Here is a 17,172-nt window from a genome sequence, read left to right on the forward strand (position 1 = left end):
GCAGCATGGACAGTACAAAACTCTGCCCAGAACCAGAAGGTAAGCAAGAAAAAGTCCCCTAGCAGGCAAAGATGGTAAAAATTAATGTGCTAAAAAATACATACATTATACTAATGGCTTATTCCATTTTCTTTTGCACTAATTCTCAAAGCTTGGACCGCCCTACCCTGCCCAGGTCCACAATTTATTAGAAGCACAAAACTGAGGAGAGAAACTGAGGTACTTATATAAATTATCACCCCAACAATAGCAGCAAGAAATAACAACAGAAAAGGAAAACCAAAAAATAAAAGCAGCAGTCAAGAACTCAAAAAGATGTAAATATACTTACAAATGCCAAGACATTCTGAGGCTATCATGCCACAAAATAACAATTTATAAATTATAATACTGAATTATATTCAAAACACTTATGAATCACATAGGGAATTAATGTTGTATTTATTTACTTTTGTTAATCCTCACCTGAGGATACTTTTTTCATTGGTTTTTAGAGAGTGGAAAGGAGGGGGGAAAGACAGACAGAGAAACATCGATGTGAGAGAGTCACATTGACTGGCTGCCTCCTGCACGCACCCCGACCAGGGCCCAGGATCAAGTCTGCAACTGAGGCATATGCCCTTGACTGGACTCAAACCCAGGACCCTTCAATCTACGGGCCGATGCTCTATCAACCAAACCAAAACGGCTAGGGCTGAATGTTGTATTTTAAAGTTTCTCCCCAAAATACTTAAAATAAGAGAAAAAAAAATTTTGAGTTACACCAAAGTTTACTTTTCAGGGATCCATTTACATGAACCATTGCTCCTTGGGGAATTTTATAACTGTATGTGCAGATGTTGTTGATTATAAAATCAAGTGAAATCTGCGTAGCAGCCTTCACCAAAAGCCCATGGTGAGACCCAACACGCCCCACACGTGCTCTCAACCAGGAGATGCTCATCAAGCTGTGACTGAAAAGCTCAGAAAAATAAAGACTGAAAACTATATACAGCCTTAATCCAGTTTAAATGAATCCAAGGCTACTCCTATGCATACTCCTATGCTACTTCTATGCATACACTAACTATGCACAAGGCTTTACACATTTAATCCCTATTACAATCTTGTGAATCAAGCGTTATCCCATTTCAGAGGAATCTGAGACTTGGTGGTAAATGACGAGCTCAAAGTCATGACTAGTGGTGGAGCAACCAAGTTCCTCTGGGTCTATAAACTGCGCACCAAATATATTCTGCCATGACAAATTTGCCAACAATTTAATTGCATAATTCATCTGTGTAAGATGCCACCAAATACGAATATTTATAATCTACTGAATCCCACTATCCAAAGCATTTACTAGTGACAACATTCATTTCCCTGGGACACCCCACACATAATAGGTGTAACTGGCTGTAGCAATAATGAGAGAGAATCATTGATCGGCTGCCTCCTGCATGCCCCACACTGGGGATCGAGTCCATACCCTAGGCATGTGCCCTGACTGGGAATCACACCATGACCTCCTGGTTCATAGGTCAATGCTCAACCACTGAGCCACACTGGCTGGGCGTGAATATATTTCTCAGGATGTTTAATATATTTAGTCTTTGGCACTGTGACTCTCCAAGTTTAGGAGGTGGCTGAGTATAAGCTGGTCTAATATGGCCTCAGGTATTAATAGGGCAGCAGAATCCTCCTCCACCACACCTTTCCTTCCTCAGCAGGGTAGCTACAGCTCGATGAGACAATGATGCAAGTTCACAGGGAGTGGAAGCACGGCAGAACTCCCAAGAAGCCTCTGCTCAGAAATGGCATGCTGCCATCTCTCCACCTTCTGCTGGCCAGTCCAGATTCATGGGGTGGGTAAAGAGACTCTGGCTCTTAATGGGAGTAGCTATAAAGTCACACTGCAAAGGGCATGGATACAAGGAAAGATGAAGAATTGTAGCCATGAGTCTGTCGTATCACCTAACTTGCAAATTTCCCCAATTGTCAGCCATAATAGCCTTCTGTTCTTCCTCTATCCTTTTACTTTATTCTTCAAACTTATTACTACCTAAAACCATATTGGTGTATTAATGTAATCTGCACCTGTCTGCTCCAGCACTCACCTCCACTGGAAGGTAAGCCCCATGCAGGCAGGGACTTGAATCAGACAGTATACCTGGTACATAATGAGAACACTCTATCTCTTGATTGAACTAAGTATCTGGAATGGTTTCCCACAGCTTAGCACATTTCTAATTACTGCCTTCAGAGTCAAAGGCCAAGAAAAAGTCAATCCAATGACCTGAATTTATTAGTGGCATATTTCTCTAACAGGTGTAAAGAACATGTATAATGGGGGTCTATGGTTAAGGTCCCCCGATCGTCACATAGGACTATGGACAAAGGAAGCCTATTTCTACAGTGTAAACAGAAACTGGAGCACATTTTCAAAGGTACAATAGACTAGTAAGTCAGTGACTTGGGCAGGGAACTAAAAATTGCTCTTTCAAGGAATGGGATAAACTACATTTTATACCCAATAAAATGATGTCATGCTTTAGAACTTTACCCCAACTGTTGCTTAAAGGAGTAACAAAGTTAAATAAGTTTCTTTACACCCTATCCAAAGCCATTTAAATGTTTATTGTGGCTCATTGGCCTGGGAATATAACATTCAAAATTTCTCAAATTTATCTGACCTTGGAACGCCTTTCTTCGAACCACTAATTTACATATCCTGGAAGTCACTTTGGGGAAAGCTTCTGTAGAGCTCATAAAATTGTGTGATCCTTAAATAGTTCTGAAGACAAGAAATTGTTTTCAATTGCTTTATTCAGCTTATGTTTTTAACCAGAATAGCCTGGATCCTCTGTGCTTTTTTTTTAATAGGATGTTTGCTCTCTTCCAAGAGTAATACCAATTTACTTGTTTTCTTACTTTACTACACTGTATAAAGTCTCTAAATAATTATGGGCATCCCTGTCTTGTTTCCTATTTAAATGCAAGTAGCTTCAGTACTACAATATATAATACAATATTTTAAATTTTGGTAGTTTTCATCAAGATTCCGTAATTTCTTCCTAGTTCTATTTTACTTAGAACTTTTATTGGTAAAGACTATTAAATTTTATCAAATGTCAATTTTATCATATTATAAAATCAATCGATCTTTGCCTTTCATTTGTTAAATGATGAATTATGTTGAAATTTTCTTGATGGTAAAATTTCCTAATTGTTAAATAGCCTTGAATTCCTAAAATAAACCTTACTTGGCCATGGGATACTATTAATTTAGATTAACTGCTAAATTTGATTTTCTAATGCTGAAGTTTGGAATATAATTTTAAACATACATAATTTATTTGAACAAATGATAAGACAAAGCTAAAAAGATACAGCACGTCCTCGAATAACATCATTTTGTTCTAAGTTGTTTTCATATAACATTAATGGGGGAGGGGCTGACTTGAGCTGATCCACTGTCTGTGGAGTTTGCACCATTTCCCCACATCTGAATGTGTTTTCTCCAGGGACTCGTTTCCATCCACACCCCAAAGGTGTGCAGGTAAGGAAACTGCGTGTGTCATCGGCCCAGTGTGAGGGAGTGTGGGTGTGAGTGTGCCCTGTGATGGAAAGGAGTGCTGTTCAGGGTGGGTCCTGCCTTGCGCCCTGAGCTGCCGATTGGCTCCAGCCACCCTCGACCCTGAACCAAAATAAGCAGATTAGAAAAGAATTCTTAATTGTTTTTATTAATCTTTCTTAAATGTATAGCTCACATTTATTTCAATATTTAATATTAGAAGTGTTTGGGGTTTTTATATAGAAGTTTGGTGAAGTTTTCGTGGCCAGAATATGGCATAAGAACTGAACTCTTTTTTTTTTTTTTTAAAGCAAGCTCATTGGTTTGTGTTTAGGTTTAAGATATTTTTCTTTTTAATTTTTTTTAATGATATTTAGAGACAGAGGAAGAGATAGTGATAGAGAGATAGAAACATCCATGAGAGAGAATCATCAATTGGCTGCCTTCTTCACGCCCCCTACTGGGGATGGAGCCTGCAACCCAAGCATGTCCCAAGCATGTGCCCTGACCAGGAATCCAGCCGGTGACCTCTTGGTTCCTGGGTTGACACTCAACTGCTGAGTCCCACCGGCCAGGCTGGAACACTTGTTTACATCATTTAAGCTATGGTAAAATTTGTTTCATTATACTCATTTCACTTAAAGTGGCAATTTCTAAAACCTTATCAAGGATCTTAAGTAAAGGCTTAATGTAGTTCTATTTACCAAAAATTTTATTCAGAAATATTATCTTTTTTCAGTCATATTCTGTATAGATTCCCAAATTTTAGTTCCTTTTAGACTGTTAATTTTTAAATTGTGCTATGGAAGTAAAATTATGTCTTTTGTCTGTTATCTGAAAGATAAAGTCCAGAAAACAAAATATCCAAGAATATGAAGAGCAATTTTGAGTTAATGAGGCAAATGTTAAGTATCAGAGAGAAAAAGGCTAAAAGACAAAATAATCTAAGAACAAAAATATTATTTTTATCTAAAATATAAGAGTGTTTCACCTAAAAAAACACCATCTATGCTTTTTAATTTATAGGATTTTTGTTGTAATTTCTCTGTAATATTATAAATAGCACATTCTTGTGAACTACTCTTAGTACTAAAAGTGAATCATACAATATGACAATGCAGGAAAAAGCTGCCCAAATATTCCCTGTAATATTCTTGAGTCCTAGGCTAACAGATATAATGGAAAAGAATCTTAATAACCATTTAATCAATTTTTTCAGTTATTACTGCCAAGAAACAATCATTTAAACAAGAAACATATTAGCAATTAGACTCAGATGAAAATCAGTCTTAACTATAAAAAGTAACAAATTAGCCCTAGCTGGTTTGGCTCAGTGGGAGGACTGAAGGGTCCCAGGTTCAATTCTGGTCAGGGTTTGTGTGGGAGGCAACCAATCGAGATATTTCTCTCTCTCTCTCTGTCTCTCCCCACCCCTTTCACTCTCTCTAAAAATCAGTGGAAAAAAATATCCTCGGGTGAGGATTAACGAAACAAAAAAAGTAACAAATTATTAGTCACAATTTCAAAGTCATTTGAGTCCATTTAATAACATCCATCTGATCCATTGTACTCCATAATAAACTCTACTGGAATTTATACTAACTCTCATTTGCATAGTTTCAATATTTATTTAAACAAACCTCACACTGCCAGCTAAAGTCTTAGTAAGAGCAAGAATATATAAACATCAGGATTCCTAATACTCTCTCTCCTACTTTACTGGCAAGATTGTTACAATACAAATGTTAAAATATTAAAAGATATGAATGTATTAGATAAATTATCAACAATACTCACGCATCATTTGAGCAAGTCATAAATTCTCCCTTTATTTTAGGATGCCATGAGCCAGTATGAAGCATTGCTGTGTGACCCTTAAAAAATAAATAAATAAATAAATAAATAAATAAATAAATAAATGGAAAAAGATGTTTAATAAACATAAAAAATTATAAACGAACCAGAAACTGACATATGCTTAAACTTTTTAGTCCTCTCTAAAGCACACTATTTTAATAACAAATTGATATTATTTTCTCAGTTTTGTTTCAAAATGCATGTTGTTTATTTCACTTTGTTTATTTTCACTTTGTTTAATTCACTGTGTAACACCCTCATCCCCACCCCACCAAAGCCCAACTGCCCAGGAATTAGCACAGTACTTACATATAGGTGCTTAATAAGGAAGAAAACAGGGGAAATAGCCTCTCTTTAGGAAAGAAAGAGAAATAAAATAGGCCCTTCTTTAAAGATTCTTCTCTCAATGGAAAAGAATTAAAAGGAATACAAAGTATTTTCAAATAATCAAGGCAAAAGCAAGAGGTTGGGGGTAAAAACTCCATGCTTCTTAAAAGTGTGTCAACAATCTTGATTCTGTAACAGTGATCAGCAAACTCATTAGTCAACAGAGCCAAATATCAACAGTATAACGATTGAAATTTCTTTTGAGAGCCAAATTTTTTAAACTTAAACTATATAGGTATGTACATCGTTATTAACTTCATTAGGATACTCCTAAGCTGGCCTTTGCTAAAAACTCAAGGGGCCAAAGAGCCGCATGTGGCTCGCGAGCCGCAGTTTGCCGACCACTGTTCTATAATAATATGGAAGAATATATATGAGGAAAGGAAAAAATCTTTAAAATCATTCAGGAAGATTCGCCTTACTAAGTATAGAGTATAATATAAAAACACTTTAATTAAAACAATATGATGTTGGTATAAGACTGACATCCACACCATACCAACCACAGAGTACCTATCAAACTTAAACACACACATACACACACACTCCCCTCCTAGGTAGCAGTCAGCTAGAGTGGTTGCATACAAAGTCAGGTTCAGAGGGGGCAGAAGAGAACCTAATATATTTTTTAATATATCTTTTATTGATTTCAGAGAAGAAGGGAGAGGGAGAAAGAGATAGAATCATCGACCGGCTTCCTCCTACACACACCACACTGGGGATAGAGCCCACAACCCGGGCATGTGCCCCTGACTGGAATCGAACCCGGGACCCTTCAGTCCCCAGGCCAATGCTCTATCCACTGAGCCAAACCAGCAAGGGCGAACCTAATATTTTTTACTGTAATAATGGTAAGGTCTCTTATTCTGAAAGGGTCAAAAAAAAAAAGCTCTACTACAAGAAGCAAATTGTGCATGTTTAAATGACTTAGAAGGAAACTAACTGTGGTTCTCTGGAAAGCATAAGTTGAAACTACAATACCCACGCGTGGGCCTGGAGACATCTCTAGTGCAAGCTGCCTACAATGCCTCCAGCAGCAGCTGGCCAACTCCTGACATCCTGTTCAAGTCTACAGGATACAAACGGGGACCAGAGATGTGGAACCTCTTCTGCAGTAGGGAGAGATGGGTCATATTTACGTAGACAGAGGGCCAGGCAAAACTTACTTGAATAAGTGGCATGTAACCTGAGATTGAAGGAATGAAAAGAAGCCAGTATGTGAGAGGTCCCAATGAGGGAAAAGAGCTGGGTGTAGTTTGATCCCCAGTTGGGGCATGTGTGGGAGGCAGCCGATTGAGGTTTCTCTCTCTCTTCTCTCTTCTCTCTCTCTCTCTCTCTATCCCCCCGCCCCTTTCTGTCTCTCTAAAATCAATAAAAACACTTTTTTAAATGGGCAGAGGACCTGAACAGACACTTCTCCCAAGAAGACGTACAAATGACCATCTATGAAAAGATGCTCAGCTTCACTAGCTATTACAGGAATGCAAGTCAAAGCTACAATGAGATACCACCTCACACCTGTTAGGATGCCTATTATCAACAAGACAAGTAATAACAAATGTTGGAGAGGTTGTGGAGAAAAAAGAACCCTCATTCACTGCTGGTAGAATGTAAACTGGTACAGCTGCTACGGAAAACAGTATTGGAGGCTCCTCGAAAATTAAGGCTAGAGTTACCATATGACTCAGCAACACCACTCCTGGGTTATCTACCTGAAAATTTTGAAAACATTTATTGGCAAAGATATTTGTACGCCTATGTTCATTGCAGCATTAATCATGGTGTCCAAGACATGGAAACAACCAAGTGTCCTTCGATAGATGACTGGATAAAGACGATGCGTTACATACATACAATGGAATACTACTCAGCCATTAGAAATGAAGAAATACTGTCATTTGCAACAACATGTATGGATCTTGAGAATATCATGTTAGACAAAATAAGTCAGACAGAAAAAGTCATGAACCATATCATTTCACTCATATGTGTGATAAAAAAGTAAAAGCAACAAATGAACAAACAAGAAAAGCAAATAAACAAATCTCATAGATAGGCGTTTCATCTTAAAGGGTGTTTGCTGGTTTCTGTTCTGAAGGAGCTGCATTTAATACCAATCTTGGCAGGTGATACTCACCATGATCTCCACTACTCAAATTGACCATCCCTGGGTCTGGTTGCAAAGAATAATGCAGAAAGGATATTCAAGTAGAATCTGCAGACGTCTCGTGATTATTTCTGGTATTACATTTCTCATCATTCATAGCCTGATGGCCATTTCAGACAGATACTGGGGAGTCACAAGAAATCACCACAATCCAACTAGAATTATTGAGGTGTTTCATTAACAAGGATCGCTCTAGCTGGTTTGGCTCAGTGGATAGAGCATCGGCCTGGGGACTAAAGGGCCCTGGGTTCAATTCCAAAAAGGGCATATCCATAGGTTGTGGGCTCGATCCCCAGTAGGGGGTGTGCAGGAGGCAGCCGATCAATGATTCTCTCTCATCACTGATGTAGGTTAAAATGAAAAAATCTAAAAGACTACGAATGTTGTTTCTTGTTTGTAAAGACAGAAGCATGACAAAGGCAACGGGAATGTTAAGTACCCTTGTGTTAAAACAGTGACCAAGATCAGTCATAACAAAAATGAAGTTCAACTAAGGATTCTTAAATGGATCTAAACAGAATCAGTACCATGGCTAACATTAGTGGAAAAAATTTTAAAATAACACCTATTAAAGAACAGGCAGTGATTAAAACACTTTTTCATCAAATAAACTAGTTGTTCTCTTTTATCTGAACGTAGGCCCTCCTACGGGGGAAAAAAAATCCCTTCCTTTATTTAGCATCCCTAACTGGAAACAGCCTAAAAGAAAAAATTAAGCATCTATTTGTTTCTCATAATAGGCTATACTTTTACTGATCCATGACTAATACTGGCTTCCTCTGTGTTCACACACACACACACACACACACACACACACACACACACATACGTGTGCTGATCTGTACTAAAAACTGTCCAGACTCTTGTGGTTGCTCCTATGACAAAAGCTGCAAAAACAGGTGCCCTGCCCTAGTCAGTTTTGCTCAGTGGTTAGAGCATTGGCCTGTGGACTAGGGTCCCGAGTTCAATTCTGGTCAAGGGCACATACTTTGGTTGACAACTCTCACATCAATGTTTCTCTCTCTCTCTGTCTCTCCCCATCCCTTCCACTCTTTCTAAAAAAAAAAAAAAAAAAAAAATTTAATGGAAAACTATCCTCAGGTGAGGATTAACAACAAAAATAAAAAATATATTTAAAAAAAACAACACAGGTGCCCTGCTGCAATCCCATTTATAGTCAATGAATGAGGTGAGGCTCTGGGAGCCACAAAATACATGTGCCCATGTCTCTGGAATGATGAGCCAACTAACACAGCAACTCCTATGAAGAGAAGAAATGTAGCAGGGAATGTACTGTTGCTGGAGAAAAGGATTTCTCCATTGCTAGTGAGAGTGGGATTGAATTTTCTAAGACTTGCACGGGAGAACTAAATGGTTTTTATTGGCGTTGAATTACATTTCTCAGGTTGCAAAGTCCCACTGTCCTTAACCCAGTCCTGGAGAAGGTGCAGCTGGGGCTCCAGCAGAGCCAAAAGCAGAGCCAGTGTCCAGAGTTTCTGTTCCATGGTGGAGCAGGGTCTGATGTAGTCTCAGGCTAGATTTAGTCCAGTGGTCCACTGTGTGGGTCCCACATGTCTGTGAGCCACGTGGGCCAAGTCAGGGGAGCACACCGCCTGCAATAGGAGTCCCAGGAGCGCAGGCAAGCAGGAGAGGTAAGAGAGCCAGCAACTTCTTTGTTCAGGAGTTTAAATGTTAAATCTTCCCATGATGCAGTGGCCACTGACTTGTTCCCAGGTGTGACTGACAGATGAGCATCTTCCCATGCACCCGGACCTTACTGGGCATGCACCTATTGTCCCACCCTTCCCCCAGCGATTTGCAGGGAACAGGCTTGAAGAGTGTTAACTGCAGCTTCCTAGCCAAGCCATATAAATGGCATGCCTGTATTATCTAGTCTGCCCTTTACTCCTTTTCTCTTATTTAATAACCGGGTTTTTTAACGGTATCAATACTATGAGCCTTGATTCAAAAGTTCTTCTAAACCAGAGTCCATTCACAGGCTTTCAGGAATCACCAAACCTCTTGAAATTGTCAACAAAAATGTTTTATGAATATACCTTGCTGGAGAAAATGTTCAGAGTTTTAATTTGCAAGTTGGCAAACTTTTTCTCTAACAGTCCAGATAGTAAGTATTTTAGGCTTTGCTGGCCACATGTCCTCCCACTGCACTACTCAACTCAACGATTGTAGCACAATAGCAGACACCGACAATCCTATATAATAAAAGCCTAATATGCAAATCAACCAAACGGCGGAACGACCGATCACTATGATGTGCACTGACCACCACAGGGCAGGCGCTCAACGTAGGAACTGCCCCCAACCCGCAGGCTCCAGGTCAGCCAAGGTGGATGCCAGCGGGGGCCCTCCTGATCACCCCACCAGTCATCCCACAGATTGGCCCTCATCACAAGCCAAGCCTAGCAACCCTACCCATGCACAAATTTCATGCACTGGGCCTCTAGTAGTAAATAAATGGGCATGACTGTGCTCCAATGAAATGTTTATTTACAAAAACAGGATGCAGGTTGGATTCGGCCCACAGGCCTTAGTTCCCAGACCCTGTTGTGTAATCCATCACATTCTTAGTCATTTCCTTCTGTGAATCAAGGACTCTGAAGTCCAAGTCTTTCTAATTCCCAAGCAATTTTAAAATCCATCTGAACATATCAAAGAGATAAATTCATTCTTCTTTGATCTACTCAAGTCTAATGATGTTTTTTAAGATATTTCAGCAGCCCCAACTATGGCTAAGTCTTCCATTACTATACATGATCCCTTCTCTGAAATCATGAACTTCCAATACTTGTTGATTTAACAAATACTTATTACCTGATATTCTAGGCTCTAAGCATTCCATTTACTACAACCTATCTTCCAGTTCTCTAACTTTATTTTCAATATCCTAAACTTCAACCTCTCTCTCAGCAGAAACCTGAATGTTCTTTTGCTTGTACCTACAATGTACAACTTTTATTCTGAAATAATTACCCCCTCCCCATCATTGTATTCCATTCAAATACCCAAGCTCCTATATAAGACTCAAGAATATCATATGAATATGCAGAATGACTGTCCCTACAAATCTACATTCTATATCCCTAAATGCTCCCACAATTCTTCTAGTAATTTTTCTCTCACAACCATCAGTGGCCATTCTAAGTCTTTTCTATCCTACTAAAGGCCTCATCACAGCATCTGCAAACACAAAGGTAGGAAGTGACCCTGCCATGAGATGGTGACACCATCAACTTCCTATCTAAGGCCCACCGTCTCTAAACATAACTTCATTTGTGCCCAGCCTGTTCCCTCCATCCCCTCCTCACACTCATAGCTAACTCTTGCTCTTGGGCTTGATCACAATCACTGCCACCTCCTCAGGAACTTTCATTTTTACTTAGTATGGGTGTTTATTTTTTGTTAGTTTTTGCATAACTGTATTAATTTTCTATTGCTGTGCAACAAATTACCATAAATTTTGGGGTTTAAAACACCTCCAATTTATTAGCAAACAGTTTTTTGGTCAGAAGTCCTAACACAACGTGGCTGGATTCTCTGCTCAGGATCTCACAGGCTGAAGTCGGGATGTCAGGGTTGCATTCCTTTCTGGAGGCTTTGGGTTAGAATCTGATTCCAAGCTCACTCAGGTTTCTGGCAGAATTCAAGGCCCTGCGGTCGTAGGACTAAGATGCCTATTTCCTTGCTGTCTGTCTGTTGAAAGCTGCTCTCAGCATCTAGAAGCTGTGTACCTTTCGTGCCACATGGATTCCTCCATCTTCAAAACCAGCAAAAGACAATCTGTTGAATCTGAATTAGACAAAAGCCACGCCCCCAAGTCTCTGCAAAACAGCCCCGTCTTTATCTGTGGCTCCTGCTGAAATGAGTAAGGAGTGATATCCTTCTTACAGGTCACCTGGCTTGCTTAAGATCTATGAGGCACATGCTTAATTTCTAGAAAGAGCCTTTAGTGCAGTGGTTCTCAACCTTTCTAATGCCGCAACCCGTTAATACAGTTCCTCATGTTGTGGTGACCCCCAACCATAAAATTATTTTCGTTGCTACTTCATAACTGTAATTTTGCTACTGTTATGAATCGTAATGTAAATACCTGTGTTTTCCGATGGTCTTAGGCTCTACAGCAGCGGTTCTCGAGACCCACAGGTTGAGTACCGCTAGCAGGGTCGCGACCCACAGGTTGAGAACCGCTAGCAGGGTCGCCTAAGACCATCCGAAAACACAGGTATTTACATTACAATTCATAACAGTAGCAAAATTACAGTTTTGAAGTAGCAACGAAAATAATTTTATGGTTGGGGGTCACCACAACATGAGGAACTGTATTAAAGGGTCGCGGCATTAGGAAGGTTGAGAACCACTGCTTTAGTGTTACTGAATGCTCTGACGCTTATCTTTCTGAGGTTTTAGCAAAAGGTTACATATACAGCACACCCTTGGCTTTTTCTCTCTACCTCACTTGCAGCAGCAGTTTCTTCATTTTAACAATCGTTGCCATCTGTATAGGCTCAAAATTAACTAAATCATCTAGTCCTGGCTACCTTTTTTTTTTTAAATATATTTTATTGATTTTTTTTACAGAGAGGAAGGGAGAGGGATAGAGAGCTAGAAACATCGATGAGAGAGAAACATCTACCAGCTGCCTCCTGCACACCCCCCTACCAGGGATGTGCCCACAACCAAGGTACATGCCCTTGACCGGAATCGAACCTGGGACCCTTCAGTCCGCAGGCCGACGCTCTATTCACTGAGCCAAACCGGTTTCGGCTAGTCCTGGCTACCTTTTAACAAGACTTCAATTTATCTTTCTTCTCTCATAGTTTATTACAAACAGCAAAAAGAAACCAGGTAGTACCTTTAGCACTTTGCTTGGAAATCTCCTAAGCTATTTTTCCAACTTCATCATCCAATTCTGCTTTCATCATCAAAGCCAGCAACAGAGAAAATCCCTCCAGTCAAATCCCTTCCACACTTGGAATATCTTTTGCCAGGAATAGCCAATCTCTTTTTAAATATATATATATAATATTTTTATATATATAATATATATACACATATAAATATATATGTAATATTTTTCAGAGAGGAAGGAAGAGAGATAGAAATATCAATGATGAGAGAGAATCATTGATTGCCTCCTGCACGCCCCACAATGGGGACCGAGCCTGCACACCAGGCATGTGCCCTGAACGGGAATCGAACCATGACCTCCTGGTTCATAGGTCAACGCTCAACCACTCAACCACACCAGCAAGCCGGACGCCAATCCCTTTTAAAGGCTCACCTGATTAGGCTGGATCCACTGAGGATAATCCTGCTTTTTTAAAGTCAGCTGTACCATACATATACCCTAATCACAGGAGTACCTCATCATACTCAGGTTCACATCCTCACTACAGGGGAGGGGTAGGGAATCTTAGGGGTTGTTCTGAATTCTGTCTTCGACAAGGATTATGGGTGCAGCAATTCTGAAACTACTTTCTGAGTAGCATCATACCACTGAACAAATGAGTAAATAGAATGATGATGTTGGAAGACAAGTTTCTCACTGTTGGAGAAGTGAAATACAAATATGGAATTGTTAAATGCTAGGAAGTAGAATTAGAATTTGATGTATCAGTGTGAACTTACAATTTTTCATATATTCTGTTTATTTTCATTCATTGGTTGGTTTACTTCCCCACTCCAGCTCTGTGTTCTGAAAGAGTCTAGAGGCAAGGACACCTCAGCAGCGATGATCATATCTAGTGCCCAGATCTTGATTTATAAACAGAACTCCCAGCTAAAGGAGCCGTGAATCACTAGAAGAATGGGTAACATCAAAGCAGGAAAAGTACAAAATGAGCCTGGAACATTTTGTTGTGCCAGAATGTAAGAAAGTACCCCCAAAGTGATGGGGATATGTCAAAAGAACAGAATCCAGTGTGAGGAAGATTCTATTAGACAAAAGATCTGTAAATAATCAGAAATTGGAAAGAAACATAATGTTCTTCAAATCACTGCACTGTTTAGAGTTTGTATTTGTGGTTAAAACTGTTTAAATAAACAAAAATATACCTAGACTCACAGTTTAAAATATTTTACTCCTTAGGAAACAGTATTTACTATTAACAGGATATGGTTAATAAATTTCATCTACAAATACAAGGGCAATGTTTTAGAGTGGCTGGATATTGGAATAACTACATGTACTATTGAAATATAAATAAAGCATTTGAAAACATTTTCCCCCAACATTCCTTCTAAAGCTTTGAATTTCCATACCTGAAGTACACTCCTGGGGAAATGTCCACTGAAAGGGCAGGAGAGCCAGTCCTCTCCCACTGCCGTCATGCACAGTCATGCACCACTTACCAGCGGGGAGACATTGTGAGCAAGGTGCTGTCCAGGGATTTCATCATTGTGTGAACACCACGGAGAGCACTTCCACAAGCACCGACGGTACAGCCTACTCCTCACCTAGGCTGTATGTTCTCGCCTAATGCTCCTAGGCCTCAACCCTGTATAGCATGTGACTCTACTGAATACTGTAGCCAATTCTAACACAATAGCATGTATTTGTATATCTAAACATAGAAATAGTACGGTATAAAAATACGGTATAAAAGATAAAAGATGGTAGATCTGTACTGGGCACTCACCATGAATGGAGCTTATGGGACTGAAAGTTGTTCTGGATGAGTCTGCGAGTGAGTGGTGAGTGAATGGGAAGGCCTCGGGCATTAGTAGACCTTACTATAGACTGTATAAACAATGCACACCTAGGCTAGACTACATTTATAAAACACAAGATTAATTCAAGCAAAAGAGAAAATGACTCAATCAAGAGCCACGGTAAGCATGAGATGTATGAGGCTCCTACCAGCATAAAACCCCAACAGACTCTTTTATAGCAAACTTTTTTTATAAGTAGAAAAAGAACACTCTGAAATAATGATTAAAAGTAAATACAGAAACAGTGAGACAGTTGTTTATTGTCATTGTCAATGATGCATTATCATTATGTTCTGTACATAATCACACGTGCTTCACTTGTGTGTGACGGCAGCACGTTAGTTTACACCAGCACCTCCGCAAGCACGTGAGCCATGTGCGGCGCTAGTGTTACAACAGCTGTGACATCACTACGTCACTGGTGATAGGAATGTTTCAGCTTCGTTATAATTTTATGGGACCACCCTCGTATATGCAGTCCTTGACTGAAATGTCAGTAAGTGGCGCCTGACTATAATTAAGAAATAAATGGCGCCGAAACCGGTTTGGCTCAGTGGATAGAGCGTCGGTCTGTGGACTGAAGGGTCCCAGGTTCGGTTCCGGTCAAGGGCATGTGCATTGGTTGCGGGCACATCGCTGGTGGGGGGTGTGCAAGAGGCAGCTGGTCGATGTTTCTCTCTCATCGATGTTTCTAGCTCTCTGTCCCTCTCCTTTCCTCTCTGTAAAAAGTCAATAAAATATATTAAAAAAAAAAAAAAAGAAAGAAATGGCGCAGAATTGTTTTGATGTTGAAAAGGGTTGAAGGCAAATGCACTTAACAACTTCAACTGCAGGAGAACTGACAGAATAAAGGAGGTTAGAAGACTGTTACCATAGGCATTCACTTACTAATAATCTACCAAAACTTAGTGAATTTAACTTAACACTGATTTGTTCCAGAGTTTTGAGGGATAGAAACTGAATAATCACACTTTTTGGGCTCTAGGCCAAAGAGCCCCATTTGAATCTCAAAGTATGTGCTTAAGAATTCAAAATAATAAAGGAAAACACTCTGATTGGAAGTAAATACCAAAATCCTGGTTTAGAATAAGTGAGTTGTAATGACAATACAGCTGCAGTTACTTGTAAAGCAAGCTTTTGAATGGCTTAAATTAGTTGATGCCTGCTTATCCCAGTCATATGCTCCTAATTACCTAAACCTGGATAACTAATGTCCCATTCCCAGATAAAATAACTTTTACCTTATCTTATTTATTTTATTTATTTATTTATTTTTAATTTTTATTTTTTTATAATTTTTGTGAGTTTATTTGAGCCAAACTGTCAACAAATGCCGCAAAGCAGAACCTCAACGAATTGAGATAATGCTCCCTATTTTATTTTTCATAAAATTGTTTTAAAGATAATATTTTAAAGAAGCAGTAAAACCTGATTTTCAAAGGATATCTTACGGAGAATTCCAACACATCAACACGTAACAGGGACAAAATAAGCACTTCTGTGGCTGAAGGAAGGCCCTGCCCCTCACTGCCATTCCAGGCCTCTCTCCACCCACAGCAGCAACTGTACCTCAGTAACTACACTTAAAAAATACACATATGTACATACACACACACACAATTTAAAGATTAGAGATACAAATTTAACAAGATAACAATTTGACAATATAATTAGAAAGGCCTGTTTATATTTGAAGTACGTAATATTTTATCAGATATATTTAATTATTTCCCTTAATTACCTATTCACTGAATTTTCCAGTATAGCCACAAGTCACAAATTACTCTTGAAATCAGAAAAGAGGTTAAAAGTTAAGAAAAAAAGTGTCCCTGAAATCTACTACTTTCAAATAATTCTTGCATTTCCAAAACCCATCACGCAAGCAAAAGACTGCAAGATATCAGTAAGCCCTAGCGGGTTTGGCTCAGTGGATAGAGCGTTGGCCTTCGGACCAAAGGGTCTAGGTTCGATTCCAGTCAAGGGCATGAACCTTGATTGCAGACTCCTCCCTGGCCCAGGCCCTGGTCGGGGCTTGTGCAGAAGGCAACCAACTGATGTGTTTCTCTCACATCGATATTTCTCTCTGTTTTCCCCTCTCTTCGACTCCCCCTAACACTCAATGGAAAATATCTCGGGTGAATATTCACAACAACAAAAAGATATCAGTAACATTTCCTACAGAAGTAAACAATCAATTAATTATTTGCTTCTGGGAGATAAAAAGACTAAATATTAACCATGACTTTGAAATCAAAATAGAGATAATATTAGGCAGAAGTTAAAGTATAGTAAACAAACTGTTTTACATATTAATAATTAATAGTATTTTAATTTCCTATATTTCTACCTAGATTTGTTTATCCATCCTTATCCTACTTTCATTATTATCTTACTATATGTACTATGTTTACAAGTCTGAGATTTTGGAAAAAGCCAGACACAGACCCAATAAGATTCCTTTCTTTGTGACATTTTCTTG

The 17,172-nt window shown here is 39.2% G+C and overlaps 1 protein-coding gene across 2 annotated transcripts in view; it reads right to left on the reverse strand.

Annotated features, from left to right (window-relative positions):
• The window catches only part of WDR70 (WD repeat domain 70), a 173,354-nt gene that overhangs the window by 107,610 nt on the left and 48,572 nt on the right, over positions 1 to 17,172 (reverse strand). For both annotated transcript variants that reach the window (XM_008155589.3, XM_054715315.1), the window contains exon 9: positions 5,351 to 5,427. In XM_008155589.3, coding sequence (XP_008153811.1) covers positions 5,351 to 5,427 — 77 coding nt within the window. The remainder of the gene's footprint in view (positions 1 to 5,350; positions 5,428 to 17,172) is intronic.

The sequence above is a fragment of the Eptesicus fuscus genome, chromosome 4, assembly GCF_027574615.1.
Source record: "Eptesicus fuscus isolate TK198812 chromosome 4, DD_ASM_mEF_20220401, whole genome shotgun sequence".
In the NCBI taxonomy this organism is placed as follows: Eukaryota; Metazoa; Chordata; class Mammalia; order Chiroptera; family Vespertilionidae; genus Eptesicus; species Eptesicus fuscus.